The 25,454-nt window shown below is 41.2% G+C and overlaps 2 protein-coding genes across 2 annotated transcripts in view; both read left to right on the forward strand.

Annotated features, from left to right (window-relative positions):
• Nucleotides 1-569: 569 nt before the first annotated feature.
• Nucleotides 570-10,092, forward strand: LOC311005551 (plastin-1-like). The gene is made up of 17 exons (XM_083998006.1): nucleotides 570-713; nucleotides 2,257-2,467; nucleotides 2,825-2,916; nucleotides 3,569-3,729; nucleotides 3,823-3,952; nucleotides 4,393-4,525; nucleotides 5,255-5,336; nucleotides 6,083-6,248; nucleotides 6,957-7,099; nucleotides 7,202-7,297; nucleotides 7,401-7,596; nucleotides 7,843-7,921; nucleotides 8,686-8,800; nucleotides 8,903-9,036; nucleotides 9,158-9,281; nucleotides 9,365-9,492; nucleotides 9,621-10,092. The coding sequence occupies exons 3-17, from the start codon at nucleotides 2,847-2,849 to the stop codon at nucleotides 9,757-9,759; spliced, it is 1,896 nt and encodes a 631-aa protein (XP_083854132.1). The 5' UTR covers nucleotides 570-713; nucleotides 2,257-2,467; nucleotides 2,825-2,846; the 3' UTR covers nucleotides 9,760-10,092.
• A 1,292-nt stretch (nucleotides 10,093-11,384) lies between these two features.
• The window catches only part of atr (ATR checkpoint kinase), a 30,362-nt gene continuing 16,292 nt past the window's right edge, over nucleotides 11,385-25,454 (forward strand). Inside the window, exons 1-21 of the mRNA XM_083998036.1 lie at nucleotides 11,385-11,567; nucleotides 11,735-11,826; nucleotides 12,929-13,081; nucleotides 14,142-15,064; nucleotides 16,062-16,204; nucleotides 16,304-16,480; nucleotides 16,892-17,055; nucleotides 17,222-17,374; nucleotides 17,488-17,686; nucleotides 19,911-20,167; nucleotides 20,922-21,118; nucleotides 21,224-21,324; nucleotides 22,365-22,536; nucleotides 22,617-22,772; nucleotides 22,876-23,070; nucleotides 23,300-23,395; nucleotides 23,644-23,733; nucleotides 24,030-24,125; nucleotides 24,260-24,390; nucleotides 24,894-25,037; nucleotides 25,226-25,319. Of these exons, the coding sequence (XP_083854162.1) occupies nucleotides 11,515-11,567; nucleotides 11,735-11,826; nucleotides 12,929-13,081; nucleotides 14,142-15,064; nucleotides 16,062-16,204; nucleotides 16,304-16,480; nucleotides 16,892-17,055; nucleotides 17,222-17,374; nucleotides 17,488-17,686; nucleotides 19,911-20,167; nucleotides 20,922-21,118; nucleotides 21,224-21,324; nucleotides 22,365-22,536; nucleotides 22,617-22,772; nucleotides 22,876-23,070; nucleotides 23,300-23,395; nucleotides 23,644-23,733; nucleotides 24,030-24,125; nucleotides 24,260-24,390; nucleotides 24,894-25,037; nucleotides 25,226-25,319 (3,786 nt within the window). The 5' untranslated portion in view covers nucleotides 11,385-11,514. The remainder of the gene's footprint in view (nucleotides 11,568-11,734; nucleotides 11,827-12,928; nucleotides 13,082-14,141; nucleotides 15,065-16,061; nucleotides 16,205-16,303; nucleotides 16,481-16,891; nucleotides 17,056-17,221; nucleotides 17,375-17,487; nucleotides 17,687-19,910; nucleotides 20,168-20,921; nucleotides 21,119-21,223; nucleotides 21,325-22,364; nucleotides 22,537-22,616; nucleotides 22,773-22,875; nucleotides 23,071-23,299; nucleotides 23,396-23,643; nucleotides 23,734-24,029; nucleotides 24,126-24,259; nucleotides 24,391-24,893; nucleotides 25,038-25,225; nucleotides 25,320-25,454) is intronic.

Consider the following 25,454-nt stretch of genomic DNA (forward strand, 5'->3'; position numbering starts at 1 on the left):
TTTGTTTTTTTTTAAAGGCCAACATGTCTAGCAGCAGCAGCAGAGTGACCGTCACCGTCTTTATTACACGGGTCAAGTTTTCTAACAATAACAGGAAGGTGCTAGACTAGTGCCCTGTAGCAGCTGAGCAGTTCACAGAGAAGTCAGATGTCTGCCTGGAGCAGCACTGCCTCTGAGTGGCCGTGTCTTCACATTGCAGCTGAATTTAAAAAAAGCATCAAGGCTCAGAATATGCAGGTTGGTAAATATGGGCGAAACCAGGTCAATGTCACCTCCAACCGCTCCTTATAGTCACCGTAATCATATTAAGCATCAATAAATGTGTGTTTTTTTTTGTTTTTTGTTTGCAAGATTCATGTCAAGTCAACTTTATTTCAAGAGAACAAGCTATAAGCTCTAATAAGCATTGTATTTGAGTGTTAATATTTCTAATATCAAGGATTCCTTTGTGCTATAGAGCAAATACCTGCATTTACTATACAGTAGGATCTTTGTCTGCATGTATTATTGTGCACATACTCTACGTGGTCTATTTACATTCCCTGTGCATGTGCTCTTTGACACAGGAGGCTTAGCTATATGAAACTCTCACCAGCAGCTGATCTCAGCTCAGCGTCTGCAAACTTACATGGACGACTGAAGGTGGAGCGCCTGAGGAGGAGAGAGTAACCGGAGAGCACGTCGCAGTCACAGAGTGAAACTGGGACGATCAGGTATCTGAGAAAGAAAAGAGTTGAGAGGGGAGATGGAAAGATGGAGGCACTGGGCTGCGTGGAGACAAAACATAGACAATGTAGGACTCTGTAGCATCTAGCCGTTAAAATGTCTTCAGTAAGTTTGTCTGATGATCCAAACGGGAAACATTTTGCGCAGTCTTGTGTCTTTATTTATTCCGATTATGGGACTGTGCATGTCTTTATGGGCAGTGGTTGAGCTTAAAAGAGAGACTTGGAAACTTGGAGCAAATTGGAGCAGAAAGTGGTTAATAATAAAGGAGGGAAGTATATAACAGGGGAATAAAGAAGAAAGGGGCCCGAGCAAGCTGATTTTGTTCTCTGGACTGGCCTCTAACAGGACTGTAAGCCCTTCAGCCTGCCTGCAACTGGATGTAAGCGCCTTACTTTTCCTTTTCTGTAATGTAAGGAAAGATCCTTACATTACAGTTTTACAGTGCTGTTCTCAAAAAACCTGGAGGTTTCTGATCTAAATCAGCAGCTAAAACGACTCTGATTTAAGAAAGACCATTGTGCCATTTTAAGAAAAGAAAAGGAAAGAGAGGCAACAAAAGAAGAGTAAATTTTACAGCTGTGTCGTGCTGCTGCGTTGTTGTGAGGTGCAGCAGTTTAACCTCAGTGATGCAGTTGGCTCCGTGCCTCAGGTTACAGGCCAGTGTATTGTGTAGCAGTGAGGCAGGGAAACACAGGCCTCATGTTTTAAACATGTTTGATAGAGAAACACACTGGGAGCAGCAGCATGGGCTATTACAAAACAAGAGACAAGAGACATTTCTTCAGCCCAAATGAAATACTGTTTTTCTGCACCAGCTGCAGCAACACAGACAACAGAGTAGGTTTGTTATGTTTTGCTTATTTATTAATGTAATATCTATAATTGAAATGTTGCCTTTCATCTGATGACTATGGTTGACTTTAAAGGTAACTAACTCAGTGTTGGTAAAGTTTCATTATGCCCCTCTGTTAGATAGTTTTTTGACCATTTGGTTACAGTTTTTTTAATCCTTTTGCATGGTTTACTGCAGCTCGCAGGTAGAGTATCAATTTCAAACCATCTGATAAAACAGAGACCATGACACGGTCAAGCTTATCTCAGCATTAGCACTAGAAACTGAGGGAATATGGTCTGTACAAAAGTGATGAAATCCCCTGTCCCCAGTCTTTATGCCAGGATAAACTGACCAGCTGCCAACCAACTGCAGATATCATGGTATTTATTAGTCTTTTGATCTGACTCGGTAATAAAAAAGGGAATGAATACAGTATATATGCCACCAGCTATCACTTTAGATCCTGCATTGATAAGGTTGAGTCTTTAAGTAGTATCTCTGTCTATATGACCCACACACACATTTATCTGAAAAATAATCTAATGTAATGTGTGTGTAATGTCGGATGTGCACCTTGACAGCAAATGAGTCGGCCAGAGGAGCAGAGACAAACAGAGGAACGTCTCCTGACAATAACATGATGACACAGCTGAGGTGTTAAATGTTAACCTCCAGGATACGCCTTGTCCCAGGGTCCAGGCAGGACAAAGGTCCCCTTCGGTGGCTCTCCTCGGTGACTCCTCCTTAGTGAGAGAAAACCAGCTCTCCAGCCGGTCTGGGATCCAGCTTCCTCTCTGCTCTGCCCCGGTCTGAAGCCTCGCAGGACGAGCTGTGGAGGACTCAGCCCTCGTTGCCCAGGACGGAGGGATCTGCACCGTGAGAGACACAGGGACTCTTATGAAGGTACGTCTCTGTGTCTTACTCTTTCCAGGAGGAGTTCATTATAAAAATGCAAGAGTTTATGTGAAGCCTCTAAGTGCCTGTATGTGTGCGTGTATGAGTAGCTGGTGCACATTAAAGCAGTGCTGTGAATAACCTGATACTTTGAAGCTGCTAATCTGCCTTTGTCTCATTTAACGAGTCAAACTTGGGTCGATATTCAGAGGTTGAATGAGTTTAAGTCTCTACTCTACATCTACAGTATAGTTAAGATAAACCTGTGTGTTATTAAAAATAAAGACCGTCTCTAATGCCGGATTGTTTGAACTCTGTATAAAAATCTTCATCCCTTCATTTAATGCAAAAAAAACTGTGTTTCAGGTACACGAAACAAGAAACTAAGATGGAGAATCACGTCACACAGATTTCGCGAGAGGACCTGGAAGACCTCAAGGACGCCTTTAATAAAATTGGTCAGTATCACACTCACACTCACTCATTAACCTGACACCATCATTGCACTGAGGAGAACCGTGATCACTGAGGATTTTACAGCCAACCATAAAGCAGACCTTTATCTTATGTAAGAGTTTTTTATTGCTGAGGTTGTTGAGCATATGTACGTACTTTGTGTGTGTGTGTGTGTTTGGGTGTGTACGGTATTTCAAATGTGATGATCAGATATTGCCAAATCATTATGAGATAATCATCATAAGTGCCTGATTAGGGGAAAAATGCTGACAGTGATGAGCAATATAAATATGGCATATCAACATAACATTACCATATGATTTTGAACGTTTACAATAATAAACAAATAAGTAATCATTATAATCAATTAGAATGGACCGGTTTTGGTTTTTAATTAAAACCAGTAGCTGTTTACAAACTCAATATAACTAATTAATCTCAAATATTAGTCTTTATTCTCTTTATTATAAATAACAAATTACATAAAGTTCTCCAGGAAACCATAAAGAAATCATAAGGAAATTAAAAACCTGTTAATAACATTGCTTTTATTATCTATTGATTATGTTTACAAGTAAGCATTGGTTCATTAGTCTCATCATATTAATATTTGTGAAGCCGACTGACTGACTATGTCTCTGTGTGTGTGCTCAGATATTGATAACAGCGGCTTTGTGAGTGACTTTGAGCTTCAGGAGCTGTTCAGAGAGGCCAGCTTCTCCCTGCCAGGCTACAAGGTGCGTGAGATCATCGAGACCTTCATCGCCGGAGACACCAACAAGGACGGGAAGATCAGCTTAGAGGAGTTTGTCGCCGTAAGTGCCCAGATAAACACACCTGTCCCGAGAGCAACATGTGTCTAAACTCGTACGGACGGTGAGTGAACGCAGATTTGTTGGTGGTTTTAGATCTACCAGCAGCTGAAGAGTAAGCAGATCAGTGAGACGTTCAAGAAAACCGTCTCCAGGAGAGATGGGATCAGATCTATTGGAGGCATGTCGAGGATCTCCAGCGAGGGAACGCAGCACTCGTACTCTGGTAATAGTTTCACCATCGATGCCTCTAATAATGACACTCATGTGCCTGACCTTTTTATATATTAATGTTAGATTCATATGTTTATTGGTGGTGAGAAATAAAAAGGCTGTTATCTTGAAAAATCCAGAAATCACTTGCAGTTGCACTTTAGGATTTGTATTGTTTCGATTAACCAGGCTAGTAATGTTGTTTTTTAAACATTAGAACATAAAAACATGTATTACTATCACCTGGAGGACTCTGTGACCTATAAATGATATAAATCCCACATATTTTTCAATTTAGTGTCATATAAAACAAAGAGCCAGTCTGTGGTGGCTCCTCCAGGTGGAACCGATGGATGCTTTATGCTTTAAAATTATGTCGTAGATGTGATGCATCCTAATGTGTATGTGTCTCTGTGTGTGTGTGTTTGTGTGTGTGTGTGTGTGTGTGTTCAGATGAGGAGAAAGTGGCTTTTGTCAACTGGATCAACAAGGCTTTAGCTAAAGATGAAGACTGCCAACATCTGCTGCCCATGAACCCCCACGATGAAAGTCTCTTCACCTCTGTCCGCGATGGCATCATAATATGGTAACACACACACACACACACATACTTGCACACAGGTGCATAGTATATACTCAAGTGCATGTAGTACACGCACATGCACACACACACACCTGTATCATTCGGTACAGAGTCATGTTTATATAATGTGTTGTTAAACCCGCTGCTGAAATTGTTAACACAAATATGAGGCCATTTGATTGATTTCAATGATTGATTGAAAGAGGAAAAACTCTACCAATCAATGTATGCATGCATGTTTGTAAAATTGTTTAACTGTATAATTGTGCTGTATTGCTTTCTGTATTGTTTTACTTTCTATCTGTACAGCACTTTGACGACTTCGGTCATTTTAAATGTGCTCTAGAAATAAAATTAGACTTGACTTGACTATATGACATCATAAATTTATTTTTTATGTCAATCGTTGATATGCTTCATTCTTGACTTGCACTGCCACACAGGTAGGATCAGTGTTTAAAGCCTTTTATGTGGCAACAAAGGTTAAAGCAGGAATGGTACGATCATATTTTATTGTAGTTTTTATAGTGGTTCCCTCCTCCTCCTCCTCCTCCTCCTCCTCCTCCTGCTCCTCGTTCACTTTCTCTCACCACATGATGGACATAGTACATTTGACAGAGGCGTATCACTGACTGAGGATTACTCATCTCTCAAATGAGATACAGCAAAGATCATGCCGCTGTGATCGTGCCCTCACGTGTTTTTTTTTTTCTTCTCCTCGTTCTCTTCCAGCAAAATGATCAACGAGTCTCAGCCCGACACGATCGACGAAAGAGTCATCAACACCAAAAAACTCACCACTTTCAAAATGACAGTGAGTGGCAGCTTTCTCATGTCACACAAATAAACATACATAAAGAAGCATAGATAAGATGCATTAGCCAATTTTGCAGGACTATCAAAGCCTTTGAGAATGTATAGCCTATATATTACTATTGCATTATCATTAATGTCGATGCAATACATTGAAAGACGCATTTTAACTTCTTTAGTCATTTGACAAGTAAACACACACTATACTATAGATACACTATGTTTAATCAGATAATCATGCTAAAAATGTGAAACATTAATCGTCATTAAGTCAAATTGAATTTATTTACATTATAATTAAATCATTTGTCATTTGTTAATGCTTTTGTTTGGCGTTTATCCAATTTTTATATAATTCCTGTGGCTCTACTCTAATGTAATAAAGCATAGTTAGTCTGTCTTGTACGACTGCCAGCTGAGATAATAACACTTACAGTCAGTGTGTATCAATAGGACAATAGACTGGTTACTCAATAATGCTACGCAATGTCATATATTAACTTCTTACTGCACGCTTCTGCTTTTTCATATCAGATGTAAAGCAGAAAAAGTGTGGTCTTACGTGTTTGGCCTTTTCTTTAAGTCAGAGAGAGTTTAGAGCGCTGCGGGTCCAATGAGTTAGTTATTATTTTGGATTACTCAGTCTTTGTTTTTGCTGAGTTGTTAAAACAGCGGAAATTGCAACAGCTCTGCAGCTCGGCCCTAAAATAATTTCTAACTATAACACAAATAATTTTGCATTCTTAGGAGAATCTGATCCTGGCTCTGAACTCGGCCTCAGCGATCGGCTGCACGGTGGTGAACATTGACGCCCATGATCTGATGGCTGGGAAACCCCATCTGGTCCTGGGTCTGTTCTGGCAGATTATCAAATCTGGCCTGTTTGCTGATATAGAAATCAGCAAGAACGAAGGTCAGCACACACACTAACTGCAGACAGACAGTTTGATCAACAGCTGTTTGTAAAATCAAGACAGAAGTGTCGAGCTCAGCAGCTCGCAGCATTAAAGGGATAGTTCAACATTTTGGAAAATTGGCTCATTTCTATAATCCCTATAGTTTTAGGAGTAGGTTTGTTACCTTTAATTGTCGGTGCAAGCTATTTTTAGAACGGCGGAGCAGAGCCACAATCCAACAACTGTTTTCAAGGCAAGTGCAGAGACTGTTTGCCAAAAAACCGCCCCCGACGGGAACACGCATCAGCGGTTTTGCATGAATTTACCTCTATAACAACTCTGTCTCTTAACGTTTCATTATTATCTCATAGCGTGGTGAATGTGCAGGTCACAACTTGTCCAGCAGAGCGTTTTGGAGTTGTTGGATTGTGTATTTGATGAGGGAAACCAAGAAATCCCATTAGCCTCCATAGCGTAGCTCTGAGCAGCTCGTGGCTCTGCTCCGCCGTTCTAAAAATAGCTTGCACCGACAAATAAAGGTAACAAACCTACTGCTATGACTATAGGGATTATGGCAATGGGCCAATTTGCCAAAATGCTGAACTAGTAGAGTTCATTGTCTCAAAGAATCAGTACTGTTCATGATTGATTTCTGATTTCTTAAACTTTGTAAAGTGACCTCCATGTGTGTGTGTGTGTGTGTGTGTGTGTGTGTGTGTGTGCAGCTCTCATCGGCCTCCTGCAAGACGGAGAAACACTGGAGCACCTCCTGTCCCTCTCTCCTGAGGAGCTGCTGCTGCGCTGGGTCAACGAACATCTACGCAACGCGGGGACAGAGACGATCAGCAACTTCAGTGACGACATCATGGTGCCTTGCACAACACACAAATACACACAGAAATAATAGACACATGATGTAACTACACAAAAACACGAGTGTAACCCTTTCTCTCGCTGTGCTGCGCCGTAGGACTCGCGGGCCTACTTCCACCTGTTGGACCAGATCACTGCCCAGGAGGACAACAAGCACAAAAAGAACGTCAAAATCGACATGAGCGGCCTCATTGTAAGTCGGTTCGTTTTGTTTGAGTCTATAATAATAATCATTATTATTATTTTTAATTTTTTAATTTTACATTTTTGCTAATCATCATCAATGCATCTCGAAGGAGCCTGATTTGCTTCAGAGGGCCGAGCTGATGCTGCGACAGGCCGCCCTGCTGGACTGCAGACAGTTTGTTTCTCCTCGCGACGTCACGACTGGAAACAGCAAACTCAACTTTGCCTTCGTGGCTAATCTCTTCAACATGTACCCTGCTCTGCGAAGAGGTCAAACCAACGGCGTAGACATGGCACAGATAGAGCGTAAGTCCAGTCTGGCTGCACTGCATCATCACAAAGTCATGTAGACCGATACTCTCAGATCAGAGCATGCACCATAATGTGAATACACAAAGGAACTGATGCTAAATACACAGTTCACAAGCCAATAAAACGTTATAGCAGCCATAAATCCATATACACCGCGTGCAACCTATAGCTGAACTCGACTGTACGGGAACAGCTGGTGGAGAACATGATTATATTCATCACATCTCCTGTTTTTTTCAGCCGAGACCACGGAGGAGAGAACATTTCGCAACTGGATGAACTCTCTGGGCGTCTCTCCATACGTCAACCACCTTTACTGGTACGTCATCTATCTATCTATCTACTGTATCTATCTATCTATCTATCTATCTATCTATCTATCTATCTATCTATCTATCTATCTATCTATCTATCTATCTATCTATCTATCTATCTATCTATCTATCTATCTATCTATCTATCTATCTATCTATCTATCTATCTATCTATCTATCTATCTATCTATCTATCTATCTATCTATCTATCTATCTATCTATCTATCTAACTGGAACAAACTACCAGCAGAACTGAAATCAGCCCCAACCGTAAGCACTTTTAAATCCAGGTTAAAAACATTTCTCTTTTCAAGTGCTTATAGCTGAGCTCTTTTTAAGAACTTAAAACTTTATCTATTTTATTTTATTTGCTCTTGCTTTTAACTCTGTTTTTTGTGTTTGTTTTTATTCTGTTTTATGCTTCTCTTTTTTTTTAATGTTTTGTCTTTATGTAAAGCACACTGAGTTGCCTTGGTATGAAATGCCCTATATAAATAAAGATGCCTTGCCTTGCCTTGCCTTGCCTATCTATCTATCTATCTATCTATCTATCTATCTATCTATCTATCTATCTATCTATCTATCTATCTATCTATCTATCTATCTATCTATCTATCTATCTATCTATCTATCTATCTATCTATCTATCTATCTATCTATCTATCTATCTATCTACCTACCTATCTACCTTTCTTATTGTAATCCTAAATACATGAATATTTATGTTGATTCTCTTCTCTTCACTTTCCTTGTGTGTGTCCTTCGCAGGGATCTGTGTGACGGTTTGATTATCCTGCAGCTTTACGAGAAGGTGAATGTGCCTGTGAACTGGAAGAAAGTCAACAACCCACCTTATCCTGTCCTGGGAGCAAACATGAAGAGGGTACGAACGCCTGCAAACATGCAGGAGAAATACAGTGAAGAGATTATGGTTGGTAAATACAAGATATTTCAATGTTTTTTGTTTTTTATTTACATATTGTAGCTGGAGAACTGTAACTACGCTGTGGAGCTGGGCAGGAATGTAGCTCACTTCTCTCTGGTCGGCATCGGAGGAGATAACCTGAACACAGGGAGCCGCATGCACACGCTGGCCCTGGTCTGGCAGCTGATGAGGAGGTACAGCTAACAGCGCCATCCAGGTGTTTCTCTTGCTGAAGAAAGACGGTTTTGTAAAGATAAATGATCCATTTTTCATCACTACAGCTTCAGATTTCACTTGTGCTCGTCATCCTTTCAGGTACACGTTGCAGGTTTTGTCAGATTTGGGTGATGGAGAAAAGGTTGGAGAGCAGATCATCCTCGACTGGGTCAACAGCACTCTCAGCAAAAAACGCAAGGAAACACAGATTGCAAGCTTCAAGGTTGGTCTGCATTTATGTATTTGTGTAAAAATTGCATATGGCTACATCATGAGCATTTGACCTAACTTTGCTGTTCTCTGCAGGACAAACAGATCAGCACAAGTCTGCCAGTAATTGACCTGATCGATGCCATCGCTCCTGGTACCGTCAAGTGGGACATGGTGAAGAAAGGACCACTGAAGGATGAGGAGGATAAACTCAGTAACGCCAAGTAAGAGCACAACTTTCAACTGTTTTTTTGTTTTGTTTTGTTTTACTTTGTTTTCACCACTTTGTATTTGTCACTCGGCCATCGTCATCTCCTAACTCATCTCCTCTCTCCTCCCTGTCCTCTCTCAGGTACGCCATCTCGTTGGCCCGAAAGATCGGAGCTCGTGTTTACGCGCTGCCCGACGACTTGGTGGAGGTGAAACCCAAGATGGTGCTGACAGTGTTCGCCTGCCTCATGGGCCACAGTTTGAAAAAGGCCAACCGCTGAAAGGAGAGAAAAAAAACAAAAAACAGACATGAACAAACTTGTGAACCAACTGCACTTAATGTACTTATTGCATATTGTCTCCATTTTGTTTCTCTTATTTGTTCATTTTTTTCTTATTGCTGTGATTCATTTGTCATTGAGCTCACTGAGATCACTCAATAGAGGCGTTTATATGCTATTACTGTAATAAAAAACAAACAAACCCCTAAGTGTTCTTAGTTGTAATATATCTTATAAAATATCAGATTTCTACAATTTTAGCAGATAAGATTGAATCGTACATTCCTCTTCTTTCAGCAATACTTTAAGTCTGTAAATGTTGTGCATTGAATATTGCTATTTAATAATTAAAAAGAATCTGTAAAATGTACAAACCACCTCTCTGTGTTGTCAGATCTTTGAGAGTTGTATGTATTTTTTACATTTGTAGTCATGGATTTTAACTTATTGTGGTCTGTGTGTGTAACAATTATGGAAGTAAAAAACAGCACACACATCCTACTGTAGTTGCACAATGTTAGGTGGGTGCTGGATCAAAAAAGGTAACATAAAGGTAAAGAAAAGTCTGCAACACCGAAGAAGGAGCTCCAATGCAATAATTTATTAAAGGTACAGGACGTTTCGAGCACCACCGGCTCTTCCTCAGATAAGATAAGGCCCTCCCTTATCAAACATCTGAGGAAGAGCCGGTGGTGCTGGAAACGTCATGCTTTAATAAATCATTGCATTGGAGCTTCTTTGGTGTTGTGGACTTTTATGTATGATTATGGGACATTATCATGGAATACACAACAAAAATTACCATTATACTCTTATTATTGATATTAGTATGATTATGATTTACATAGGGGTATCAAGGCAATTAGAAAATAACTGGGGTAATATGTAACCAAGGTTTATAATTACACTCACTCTGATTGGTCGAGTCAATGAACAACCCAACCTTGTGGGTTAAAGGGTAAAACAAAAGTCAGCACCAACCAACCCACTGTGTGTTTTGACGTCATAATTACACATCATCATGATCCATAATGTTGAATTATTTTTTTTAAACCTGCAGATTTTTGAGTGTATATCTTCACTGGATATTACTTATATCCTTTTGTAGGGTGACAGTTGTCCTTTCCTGCCATGTTTGTCAGTATCTATGGATGTAAAAAATAAAATAAAATAATGAGATGCTAACTCTCAATGAGACTTTTACCTATTTAGATAAAGAGCAAAAGATGCACTTATGTCAACTAAAAGTTACTCAGCCAAAAATTATTTATTTTCCAAAATGAAAATTGTATAATTTAGTGCAGAAAGCAAAATAAAGTAGCTTATAATTATTATACACTGCCCTACTTACTGTAGTAATGCATGGCAGTAACATATTTGTGCAAGAAAGGACAGAGATATTTCACTATGCAAACAGAACACAAATAATAATTTTACTAATAATACAATTAATAAATTACACATATAATATTTACAAAATATTGTATTGTAATATTGTATTACAGCCCTAAGTGAAAGACATAAACAAATCCAGGAGGCGCAATTTTCCCTTCGAGTATTCGTGTTTGGGTTTTTGACCCTCGGGTGTTGCCGTATCAAAACAGAAACGTCATTTTGGAGCGAAAGTTTTCGAAAGATTTTGACAACATGCACGGGGCGTTTTAAGAAACAGTCCTGGTCATAAATACATGACAACTCCTTATATTTATATTCACAGCTTTATATATTTGTTGACGAAGTTAATATAACGGAACAATGGAGGGACTGGAGATGTCGGCGATGATCCCAGCTCTGCAGGAGCTAGCGAGGTGAGGAACTGGCTAAAGCTAAACTGTCCACACAAGAAGTCAAGTCAGATATCCAACCTTTACGTTTAACAGAGTTACTTGTAATTAATTAAACACTAGCTGAAGTTTTGTTGCAGCATGTTTTCTGTTAAGATAACGTGACATTCATGTTGGTATTTTATTCGCAGTGCCAGCGCATGTGGGTACGACCAGGCGGTGCAGAAACCTCGACAGATCCTCTGTCAGTTCATCGACAGGATACTGACGGATGTGGACGTCGGTAAGTGAGGACACACAGTGTCATTCAAAAATTTTGGGCACCCCTGGTCAAAATTTTATGTTAATATGGACAGTTCAACAAGTGGGAGATGAGATGGTCTCCAAAAGGCATAAAGTAACAGATGACACATTCCCTTTACATGTTAAACAGTAGGCCTATAGTTTTTTTATATTCATCTTTTACATTTTCACAATGACAGAATAGGAAAAGGACCTGCAGCAAAGGTTTGGCCACCCTGCATAGTTAGTACCTAGTAGCCCCCCCTTTGTAAACTATCACAGTGTGTAAATGGGAAATATCTTGTCTGATACCTTTGTCAAAATTATCTGAGAGCTCAAGTCTCCTGAGTTTCCCATTCTTCTGCAGGCAGCTGCTTTGTTTCCCCTTTTCACTCACAAATTGTAGAAAACAAAAATAATACACAGTAATATTGCTTTAAATATTACAAAAGAGTGTTTCATGTTTAACTTTATGCCTTTTGGAGATCATTTCATCTTCCACTTGAACTGTTCACATTAACAGACATTTTGACCAGCGGTGCCCAAACTTTTGAATGCCACTGCAGAAGGACAGAAACAAGGACATAAGTAATTGTATGTGCCAGACAAATTATGTTACATCCCTAAAGTTGCTGTTTTGTACCTATTTTATACCTGTTCATTTAACTTATGTCTTATGCGTCCCAGATCCTTTGCTAAGCAATTCATATTCACATATTTAAACTAAGTGACCTTTGTTGACTTGAAGAAGCAAATTGTTTTAGTTTATGACAGCCTTAAAGTAAATGTGTCCCCCTCATGTCAAAGATCCTGAGCCAAATGACTGTGACAGTGACAGTGATTTTTTTTTTTAGCTTCCCGGGACAATTTCAGTCATTTTTTTTGCCCCAATAGCTGTCAATATTATATCAATAAATCATAATGTACACCCATTTCCATTTTGTTTTGTTTTTAACTATGTCTTTTTTTAAATCTGAGAGCCACGTTAAGTTTTTTCAGATTCAGATTCTTCTGATTCATAAATATGGTAATTAAACCTACTGTATCAATCAGCATGTTCCTGATCTCCGGTCTGTCTGTCTGTCTGTCTTTCTGTCCTCCAGTTGCTCTCGGCCTGAGTAAGAAGTCCAGCTCTGAACCAGCCTGTGTGATGCTGCTGGACTTTGTGCAGCACATCGTCAAATCCTCGTCTCTGATGTTTGCCAATCCTGCCTGCCAGCCGGCTGAATACCCAGACACCACACAGAGCTGCACAGGTAGGACGTTAAAAAATATATACAGCTCTGGAAAAAAAATTAAGAGACCACTCCAAAATGATCAGTTCCTCTGGTTTTACTATTCATAGCTATGTGTTTGAGTAAAATGAACACTTTTGTTTCATTCTATAACCTACTGACAACATTTCTCCCAAATTGGAAGTAAGAATATTGTCATTTAGAGCATTTATTTGCAGAAAATGGCAACAGGTCAAAATAACAACAAAATTCTGGTGTTTTCAGACCTTGTATAATGCAAAGAAAACAAGTTCATATTCATTTAAAACAACACAACGCTACTTTTTAAACTTAGGAAGAGTTTAGAAATCAAAATTGGTGGGATAGTCCCAATTTTTAATCGCAGCAGTGTTTTTTTTTTATCTTTCTTCCTCATTAAATATGATTTTCAATTTCAATTTCAATTTCAAATGGCTGCCATACATGTAGAGAAGTTAAGATAATTTATTAAGAACAGAGCTGTATATTATTCAGATAAAGAAAAAGCTCTGAATAGTTTGTCTTTCTCTCTTTCCCTTTACAACATTTCTCCCAAAATTGAAATAAAAATATTGTCATTTAGAGCTTTTATTGGCTGAAAATGACTAAACTAGTCTAAATAACAAAAAATATCAAGTCTTTTCAGACCTTGAATAATAATAATGCAAAGAAAGCATGTTCATATTTATTCCTAAACAACACAGCAAGAATATTTTAACTCAGGAAGAGTTTATAAATACGTTTTTGTGGGATAATGTCAATGTTTAATCCCAGCAGTGGTTTTTATAATCTTCCTATACATTTAAAACCAGATGTGGTTCAGGTGATGACCTCATCAGTGTCTCATTAGGTAGAGAATGAGTTGTGTTTGTGTTGTTATTTAAAAATGAAAAGAATGACTGTCATATGTAGAGATGCTTTTAAGAAACATTTGTGAAAGTGGTCTCTTAATTTTTTCCAGAGCTGTATATATTATTAAGATAAAGAAAAAGTTCTGTCTATTTGTCTTTCTCTCTTTCCCTTTTCCCCTCTGACGTCTCCTCGTCTCCTCTTTTGGTTTCAGACTTCAGTAAGTGGGTGGCGGTGCGTCTGCTCCGCGTGGCGGCGGCTCCAGACTGCGACGTCATCCACGGGCGCGTGTCCGCGGTGCTGTGCTCTCTGCTCCACACGCTGAGAGTCAGGGCGCCGTTCATCTTCAGCCTCCTCGCCAAGGAGCTCATACTTCTGGCGCGGGACCTCAGCGGCATCTTGCAGGCCCACATCGCCACGCTCGCGGGACACGGACACGGCCCGGACGGACCGAGCCGATGGCCGGCGACGCTCCGGAGCTCCTTCGGCGCGTCGCCCGGCTGCGCCTCCTCGTACCTCGCTCCGTCTCCTCTCGTCCTCTCCTCGCCGGCCGCGCTGGAGTCGCTCGCCGCCGTGACCCTCGGCGTCCTCACCGACGCGCTGAGGGGGGTGCTGTCCCGCCGCGACCTCGGCGTCGCCTGGGAGACGGCCTGCTCCATCCTCGCCAGCGGCAACGTCCGCCTCAGGAAGGTCTCCATGGTGATGCTGAGGCGACAGGTGGAACTGGGAGGGTTTCCTGCGACGCAGAGCCACGAGTTCTTCGCCGCTTTCCTTCAGCTGCTGGACGCACACTCCGATACGAACGCACACTCAGATGAGACACACACACACGCACACACGCAGCCCTATGACGGAGAGCTGCTGCAGCTGACCCGCTGCGTGTTTCAGTCGCCCGACGCTCACACACACTTTGAGCCCATCTACCTCTCCCAGATGTTTGAGTGTGTTTGCACTCTGGCAGGAGGAGAAGGAGGTGTCAGGTTGGGGACGGAGGTCACTGAATCGCTCTGTTTGCTCTTCGGCTTCTTACTCTCCGTTGCCCCAGTTTACGAGACCGCGACGCTGCTGAGGCGACAGCGCGTCACAGAGGTCTGCAGGACTCTGGCGCGCACCGTTGGAACGGAAAATCAAGCTGAAGTACGACGATTTCTGTTTGTTTTTTTAATCCTCACTCTCGCACTTGCAGTATTTGTATACAGTAGGGATGTCACGATTACTTCTTTTCACAATTAATCATGGTATTAAATGGCACAGTTAATTAAAGAGATAGTTCAACATTTTGGCAAATAAGCCCACTGCCATAATCGCTATAGTCATAGCAGTAGGTTCGTTACCTTTAATTGTCGGTGCAAGCTAATTTTAGAACGGCGGAGCAGAGCTGCGAGCTGCTCAGAGCTACGCTACGGAGGCTCATGGGATTTCTTGGTTTCCCTCATCAAACTCATCAAATACACAATCCAACAACTCCACAACGCTCTGGTGGACAAGTTGTGACCTGCACATTCACCACACTATGAGATAATAACAGAACGTTACGAGACAGAGTTGTTTTAGAGGCAAATGCAGAGACTGCTTGATGAAAAACTACCTACCTACTGCTAGGACAATGTATAGTGATTATGGCAATGGGCCAATTTGCCAAAATGTTGAACTATCCCTTTAATCATAAGGATTCCTCAATACCGTCACTTTCCGTCAGAACTATAGGCAGATGAGTGTGTGAATGTACGTAAAAAGTACGTACAGATACTGGGTTAAATTACATCAATTTACCTAACGACACATTGAATTAATAGGAATTTAAATTTTAGCGTGTCATTTGTAATAAAAATAAAACAATTAAAATACACGTAAACATTTGGTATAGATGATAATTAATGACTTTAATATTTCAAACACTTCCCCTGGGGGATTAATAATTGCTACTTGAAATATTTTGTGTACAGTATATGATTAGTCATGTAGTTATATTTTGACTATATTTGATTTTACACATTCAAAGTGTTGTGAAATGAATTAATGCAGAATAACCGTGATTATTTCTCTGACAACAATCGTACCAAGAAAATCTATAATCGTGACATCCCTAGTTATACAGTATCTGTGCAGTAACTGTGTTGCGTGTGTTTTGCAGTGTGCGGAGGGGTTTCTCCGAGCTGCGCTGAAGGCTGAGACGGCCGTGGTGCTGCAGGAAGCAGGAGATGGGAAGACGGCCGCCAAAAAATCCTGCAAATCTGCCCCCGGTTCCGTCAACAAAGTAGCAAAAGCATCATCAGTGTGAGTGTTTAAACTTTCACAACTGTGTTATAATATAAACATGGTCCAGTACAGTCATATCTTGATGTTGAAACGATTCTGTGTCTCTGTGTGTCTCAGTGAGTTGGACATGCGAGTCCGCAGCGAGGTGTGGGCCGTGGTCAACGGGCGGCTGGAGGAGCTGCTGACGCTTTTAAACTCGGACTCTGTCGAACCTGAAGCAGCTCAGACTCTCTCTGCTCTGGAGGGTCTGGCCCTCGCCCTGCACCTGGCCGCTCTCTGCTCCTCCCCCACCAGGTACAGTAGGTCTTACCTTTATTTGTTATTTGCACATTGTTAGATTTTTTTTTTTTTGACACTGGACCATATTGTTACTGATATTTGACATTTGGTACTGTTATTTAGTTAGAATTGTGTTTTTTTGTGCGTATTCTCTCCTTTCCTCTTATCACAATGGCGCAGCAACTGGAACTGGAACCAGAATTTCCTTGAGGGGACTTATAATAAAGTTTTTATCTATCTATCTAACACCACCAACATTATAAAATTGCTATCACACAATAAAATGACAACTTTCTCTCATTTTCCCCTGATTATGTGATGGAAGCTCCTCGTGCTGTCATGCTGCAGTTTTGTAACTTGTTTTTCTCAGAGCTTTGTCACCTTTTCTGATTCAGTGGCTCTTTTCTTTTCTCTCTTTGTCTCCAGTGTCTCTCCTCCCCTCTGGCTGCCCAGTGAGACTCTGGGCAGAGCTGTGAAGAGCTGTCAGTCTGTGTTAGAAGGAGGCTCTCGGCCGGTGTCGGACAAAAACTACTTCCAGTCTGCTCTTCAGACGACTGTCAGGGTCCTCGACTCCATCTTGTACCTGACGAGTAAGAATAGAAACACACAGTAAACATGCAGCTTTGGTTGATTCATTGTTTTCATTTTATACCACAATCATATCATATTTTCACTTTGGGCCATTATTGTCCATTACACATTACTCATTTGAAAAAACTATTTATTTTCTCCACCAACTGTCTCTGTGTGAAACAGCGAGCAGCCAGAGTGAGGACGGGCTCCAGCGGCGTGTGTGTGCGCTGTTATCTCTTCCCTGGGTGTGTGAGAACAAGTCTGTCTCGGCCTATAAGAGCTCAGGCTTCCCGTCGTGGCTCTCGACCTTGGCTCAGAGGTTAAACTTCACCTACTGTGAGTTTCTCTGCTGCTGCATCACAATTTCAAATTTAAAAAATAAAGATATGTCTTTAAATTGCTTCACCACGACGTGAAAACTTGACATTAAAACTTCTTTGTCTCTCCAGCTCCTGAGGTTGAGGTGAACTGTGTGTCGCTGTTGGCCGTCCTCCGCGGTGGCGTGTGCGAGAAGTGGCGCGTGTGTGTGTTTTCGAAGGCTCTGCAGGGTCCAGACGAGGCGGTGAGAGCGGCGGCGGTCAGGACGTTCCCTCTTCTTCTTCACCACCTGGGAAACACACACCACGGCCTCATCAGCAGCGCTCTGCTGTACGTCAACTCACACGTTTTTTCTTTTGTTGTTGGGTTTATCTTTTTCTTTTTTCTTTTTTTTTTCGTGAAGTTAAAGCAGAAGTAAGCGATCCGGTCGTTTTGGCTAACTTCTTGTCAGCCGATGGAGTTAGCAGTCCCCGCCCTCGTCCCTACGTCACCACATTCACACGCATCCCTTGGCTGCACACACAGAGAGGACCGCCCCTTTATGCCGTTCTCCCCCCTCATTGGATAAAGGTTGTAGGATACAAGGAAAGTTTTCTCCTCGGCTCAGAGCAGAGTGACTGACAGACCCGTGTTTCAGACCAAACACTCTATATAAGTGATTGCTGTCGGAAGATATAACTATTTAAGACTTATATTTTATTTTTATTTTTTATTTATTTAAAGGTTTAAGGATCAGGGACATTGCACATTAATAAAAACATTTAAACAAATGTAAACATGCCAGAATTAGCCAAAGGCTATTTTGCATCTGTTGTCCCTGGACTGATGTTGAAAGTCACCCTAAAAGAAAATAATACAAAATTTTGGGTTATCAACATACAAATAATACATTCGATGATTAAAAAGCTGAATAGTGGACAAAAGACAGAGAGCTCAGTGGAGGTCCATGCATACACACACAAACTAACATAAAACTGAACTCAGACAGCAGCCGCTACAGACAAAACAGAAGCAACATTAAGCAGCAACACCAACAGAAAAAAAGAAAAAAAAAAAAAAAAAAAGTACACAAGACACAATCACATTATACACATTGGACACATTAGAAGCCATGCACAAAAAGCAACAATACTAGACAATTAATACACTGACAGACAACATGACAAGAAATTTAATGTTCACAGCCTTGACCACTAATTAGCCACTTTTTTAAAAAGTGTTTAAAGGAGGCGTAATTTGAAATATTTCTAATATGAGTTGGAATAGAATTCCATTCACGAGCAGCTCTAATAGAAAACGCAGACTGGCTGAAAGAACTTTTTCTAAATGCGATAACACAGTCTCCTCTAGTTGCACTCCGAGTAGATGTTGATACCATTTTTACAAACTGATTCAATGCTGGAGGCGCACGTCCATGTATGATTTTGTACATAAGACAAGAGTGTGAATATTTAATCAGGTTTTCCCAATTTAACAGCTTGTATTTCAGTAAAATATGACAATGATGATAGTTATTGGATTTCCTGTCCAGCACTTTAAGGGTTTTTTTGTATAGTGAAAGTAATGGTTTGAGAGCAGTGTTGCTCGCTTGAGACCAAGTAGTCAAACAATATGTTATATGGGACAAGATCATTGAGTGCATGTACATTAATGCTGCCTTGGTCGACATGCAACTGCGGATATGTCTAAAGTTAGACAAATTAAATTTAACACACTTGGAGACCTTTTTAATATGCTCTTTAAAGGTGAGATTATTATCAATGAGCACACCAAGATATTTAAAATCTGAGACAACACGTAATCTCTCCCCATCTACAACCACCTCAGGTTCTGGACAGTGAATTTTAGTTTTACTGAAAAACATACAGACTGATTTAGAGACATTCAACTGAAGGCAATTTTGATTTAACCATTTTTTTTATGTGTTGCATTGAGTCGGTTAACTGATCAGCGACCCGGGCTGTGCTGCTACCATGCATAAAAACGACAGTATCATCAGCATACATTATGGTGTTAGAATTAGGGCACACAGTTGGCAAATCATTCACGTACATTGAAAATAAAAGCGGACCCAGAATAGATCCCTGGGGAACACCTGCAGCCAAGGAAACAACATCTGACTGATGAGTCTTTATTCGAACAAACTGAGACCTATTTGTTAAGTATGATTGAATCCAGTTGGTAGTGTCTGATGAGAAATTAAATGTGGAGAGTTTACCAAGAAGTATGCCATGATTTATAGTATCAAAGGCTTTCTTTTAACACAAACATTCCGCTTTCTGCTTTAAGTGATAGACAAGGTGACATAAGGGACAAATATGTTACAACACATGGACTAAACATACAAACAGTCGACATATAGGTACAGACAACAACAGGAAACGACGTGTTGCGATGATACGATGATATATGTATGTAATATAATAATAAAATAAAACAGAAAAAGTAAAAAAAAGTAAATGCAAAACGTAGAAGTATTTATATTTACATTTATCTTTTGCAGTGGGACTGATTTACGCCGTGTGTGTGTGTGTTTCTGTGTGTGTGTGTCCAGGTCCCGGGTGGACGACGGCTCGGAGCAGGTGAAGAAGGAGCTGGCCCGGACCGTCGGCCAGCTGAGCTGCATCCAGTCGGAGGTCTCTGTGCTCGCCGACGCTCACAGAGAGGCCACCTGTCCTCCCACAATCCTCTGCCTCCACCTCAGTCTTGCAACCGAGCATGCTGGGAATCCTTCTCCGTCGCTCAGGGCAACTGTTGTCAGGCCGTTTCTGCCACTGCTCAGACAGCAATCACCCAGCAGCGTCAAACAAGGTATTTCAGGCTTTTTCATTTCAGCCTAAACTGATACTGACTTTTAACTACAGTGGAACCCGCCTGTATAGATCAAAAGGCTTAGGACAGAAAGGTTGTTTAAATAATTTGCTTATAGTAATCAAGAAATCTGCCTATAGTGTTCATTTTTGGTCATTTTATGAATGAAAACATGTGCAAAAACAATTTTAAAACTACTGTACGTGTATTTATTTTATTTCTTACTCCCATGATTCCTTGCCGGACGTCTGTTTCTGCTGCTATAGCTAACATGTGTGCAGTTTATGTTCAGTAAAAAATAAGAAATAAATCACCACTAAGCCGCAGCTGGGTTACCAATCTGCACTACGGACATACAGTAGCCTACTGCTTTAAAGTAGCCTACGTTAAAGGCAATTGCCTATTTATAATAAAAATTACTGTGCTGTATTGTGTACAGTATTTGAGTTATGCCTGCGCAGTAATTAAACTTGCACAGTGCCTCTCGGAAAGCATTTGAAATGACTGCACCATATTTGAAACATTAAATAAAATTCAGTAAATGCTGAAGCCATTTTCTCATTGAAAAACTATACAAATGGCATTTAGATGATGTTTTGCATAAAAAAATGAAGTGAAACAATAAAAAATTGGTTATAATAGTCAACCGCTTAGTGCTCATCTGGGCCCACATGTTCACTATAAGCGGTTTCCACTGTACTCTTAAGTGCAGCAGTGTTTCATGTCGCTCGGTTTTCTGTGTTATGTGTTTCAGCTTTCTTAGAAGCTCTGCCTCACCTCTGCCAACACGTGAATCTGACTGGCGAAGACAGCGACTCCCGGGCGGTTCTCTGCGCTCTGATTGGTCTAATGGAGGATTCAGACCCGGCGGTCAGAATCCGTTTCAGCCAATCGATCAGTTTCCTGCTCACAGAGACCAACAAAAACTCGGAGCAGGGCTCTCTCAGCGAGGTGAGTAAATGATTTTCATTAACATTGTAAATATGTTATGATGAGCAGGTTACATTATTTATAGGTTTATATATCTTTGATCTTTATTATGTGTATCTATACCAGCTCCTGGTTGCTCGTCTAAAGGAGGCGTTCAACAATGCAAAACTCAACAGAGACGATGACCTGCGCAACACTCTCATCCTGACCACCGGAGAGATCGGCAGGTATAGAGTTATATTAGTGTCGCTTCGGCTGTCTTTACACTACATGGTTCAAGTGGCCCAATTCATTTTCGTGGTGTTCACGCGTCTGTTTTTTTTCCTCACTAGTTCTTGTTTTCATATATTTCATTTATATGCTGATCGAGGGCAAGACAGAGTGTAAAAAAAGAAAATGCTTTCACGTTTTCCTACCGGCAAAAACTGAAATGAGCCAGTTAGCCTCCACACAGCCACTTCACTAACTTTATTTTGTGATGTGTTAAATATAAACTCTGTGAACCAGACTCGCTAGCTAAAGTTCACTAGCTTATTTCCTCTTCAGCGGGTTGTTTCACGCAGGCAAAGCAGGTGTAAATATTTAAGCAATATATCACGACAGGCCGTGGTATATGCTCATTATACCACGGCTAAGGGGCGTTGTTCGGCCCGACGCGAATAAAACGGTTACGAATAAAGGCAATATAAAAGAGGGATACGCAATCAATTTCATGTAGTTTTATTCAACCAGAAATACATATTATCGAATAAAATAGCCTCACTGTGAAAAAATAGTCCCACCTCTCCAGACGTTAGCTCCAAGTTAGCTCTGCAGCTCGTCTTTTCCTCCGCTTTTTTTCAGGTGAAAGTCACTGCTCAATCCACTCTACCATTGTTAACCCTCCCCGGAGGTGAAAGTTCACCTTAAACATGTGAAGTCAACTACTTTAGTCCGTTTTTTAACATCGAAAAAACATCAACTGTCTTTGGCTACGGACTGCAACAGTCCGTTGTCATGGATACATGACAACAACTTCCATTCATACCAGTCATACGTGCCTGAGGCGGAGTGATAGCCTGCGCTGTGATAAGGTTTTAGAATAGTAGCCGTGGTATATGCTCAATATACCACGGTTAACAGCCAATCAGATCGCCGGATTTCACCTTTCCGTTTTATAAATAGGCAACAAATCGGAGTTGGGCATCGAGGCCTGTAGTGTACAACAACTGTGTTGGTCAAACCTGTTTATTCATTTATATTTTCTGTCCCTCTCCTCCTGCGTCAGAGCTTCTCAGGGTAGTTTGGTGTCGTTCTCTCTGCTGCGGCTGCTCCACTGTCTCCTGTCCAAGTCGTCCTCTGTGTCTGTAGCCGCCTACACTCAGATCAGAGCTCTGGCCGCGGCCAAAGGCCTCAAACTACAAACCCTCTTCAGTCAGCACAAGAACCCGATCTGCCAGGTATAAAGTATAAAGGCAGAATAAGCTGTTTGTGAAAAAAAGAAGAAAAGAAAAAGTAATGTTTCTCCTTCTGTTTGAAGTTCCTGGTGGAGTCGCTGCATTCACGCCACGCATCGGCCCTGCGGAGCACGCCCGACCAGGGCAGCGAGTCGGCCAATCAGAGAGAGCTGGCCCTGGACATCCTGGCTCAGATCGCACACGCCTTTGACTTCCCAGACCTGCACCGCTTCCTCACCGTATGCGCTGCACAGTCGTGTGCATTTAGCTATTCATTCTCTCCCCTCCCTTTTTGCCTCTGAATGACCGTCTGTCCGTTTTTCTTCTCGCCTGTACATGCAGAGGACCCTCCAGGTGCTGCTGCCCTACCTGGCAGCGAAGGCCAGCTCCACAGGCTCCGCCCTCATCCGCACATTGGCCAATGAGCTGAAGGCAAACAGGAGGGAGATCCTCATCAACAACTTTAAATACATCTTCAGCCATCTGGTGTGTTCATGCACCAAGGAGGAGCTGGAGAGAGCTTTCCACTACCTACAGGTATTAATTATATTAAACCAACGGTACCAAACTCTGCTTTATCATAATCCACCACAAAAGTCCAGGAGTGTTAATCAAACACTGTAACACTTTGGTGGTTTGGAGCCCCAGCGGTGTTGTAGTGCTTTTATCTGACAGAGGCAAATAAATAAAGCTGTGTTGTGTGTCTCCATGGTAAATAATTAGCTTAGTAGACTGATTTATATTTGTTCACCTAATGTTCCCCCAGAGCGAGACTGAGATTGAACTGGGCTCGCTGCTAAGACAAGACTTCCAGGGTCTGCACAACGAGCTGCTGCTGCGCCTGGGAGAGCACTACCAGCAGGTACACACACACACACTTTTGTATGGCTGTCTTTGTGAGGACACTCATTGACATAATGCAATGGTTGTTATGGAGAAATAAACCCCAACAGAAGGGGTTTATTTCTCCATAACAACCAACCAACTATACATTATCCCGCTTATTACACGGTTTACTTTTGAAATAATTAATTTGAAATATAATGCTGATCAAAATATGACTTTCTTCGATTTATAATTGCGTCATTGCACATTATCTACGTAATACAGGTGTTCAATGGTCTGGCAATCCTGGCCTCCTTTGCATCCAATGATGATCCGTACCAGGGCCCCCGGGACATCACCACACCAGAACGCATGGTAAGTGTCAAATATTGTGTGACACAGCTGTATGTATTTTTTTTTTATGTAGAGGATGTGGTGACATGTCACTCCTATAAAATTTATTTTCATTATATTATTGTAAACGTTTGGCAATTAAAACAAAAATGGACCAATCTGAAGATGCACTGGCTGTTTTAAAGGCGACAAAAGAAATGGATGACACATGTAAACAAGTGGGAGTAGTTGTTTTGTAAAGTTAATTGTGAACAGACCAACATTTTTTTTAAACATATATTTGTGTCTTTCCTCATTGTCTTGTTTTTGTGTGTCAGGCCGACTACCTTCAGCCGAAGCTGCTGGGAATCCTGGCCTTCTTCAACATGCAGCTGCTCAGCTCCAGTGCCGGAGAGAAGGACCGCAAGAAGCTGGTGTGTTTTTAGAGAACGAGAGCCAGATGTTTTGTGTCTGAGTGGGAAGATTTTTTTTCTCCGCTTCAACCTTGCTCGACTGGTACGGTTCAGAAACGTTCCTCCTCACCCGTCCTCTCTTAACATCTGTGCAGGCGTTGACCAGTGTGATGGCTCTGATGCAGCTGATGGGCTCCAAACACATCAGCTCCGTCAGAGTAAAGATGATGACGACGCTCCGCACCGGCCTCCGATACAGAGAGGACTTCCCTCTGCTCTGCTGCCAGTCAGTACACACACACACACACACACACACACACACACAGTTCTGTTTTTAACATACAAATTATTTAAATTGTTTTAAAGCCGTCTCTTCCCAGATCTTTAAAATTTCTTCATATTTCTCGGATATATCATGTGGGGGTCTGAGGGGAGTCCAACACAGAAGGTTTGGTTGAAATTGGGCCGGTGGTTTTGGAGAAAATGACCAAAAACCACACAGGCGATTTTGAAAATCTTTTAACCGAAAAATTGTCGGAAAAAAAAAAAAATCGACAAAAAATTTAAATTTCTTCAAATTTCTCCAAACTTGGATATATCATCTGGGGGTCCGAGGGGAGTCCAACGCAGAAGGTTTGGTTGAAATTGGGCCGGTGGTTTTGGAGAAAATGACCAAAAACCACACTGGCGATTTAGAAAAAAATTTAACCGAAAATCTTTTTTTTTTTTTTTTTTTTGACCAAAAATTAAGAATCATATAATTAGTTCACCTATCCCCTATGTGAACAGGACGTGGGATTGTTTTGTGAGGAGTGTGGAGCCTGCACATCTGGGTCCTCTGCTGAGTCATGTTATCGTCGCTCTCCTCCCCCTGATCCCTCAGCAGCCCAAAGAAACGGCCGCTATCATCCGCTTCCTCATACTGGACAAAAGGTAACACACAAACATGTTCAGTCACTATTTCATCAGGGTAGAAAACACCTGCACATTGTTTGTTGTGCATCCCAAAACTGTACAAAAACCAAAAAGTGCAGATGTTTTTAGCCTCATTTCTTCACCGCTGTAGGAGAAGTTGTGCTTTTACCTGACAGCAGAGATTTAATGCGGCCGTTTTTTCACAGGGAGGAGGTGAAGGACTACCTCCATGAGATTTACTTTCTGCCAGATCACCCTGAGTTAAAGGACATCCACACCGTCCTGCAGGATTACAAGAAGGTCAGTTCGATTACAAAAAAGACTGCAATGATCTTATTTATTTTATTTATTTATTTATTTGAAAGGGACAATACACATGAATGAACATCAGTATGAGTATAAATGTGTCGGAGTTAGCAAGCCTGCTAATCTACA

The sequence above is a fragment of the Trachurus trachurus genome (genome assembly GCF_905171665.1).
Source record: "Trachurus trachurus genome assembly, chromosome: 22".
Taxonomy (NCBI): Eukaryota; Metazoa; Chordata; class Actinopteri; order Carangiformes; family Carangidae; genus Trachurus; species Trachurus trachurus.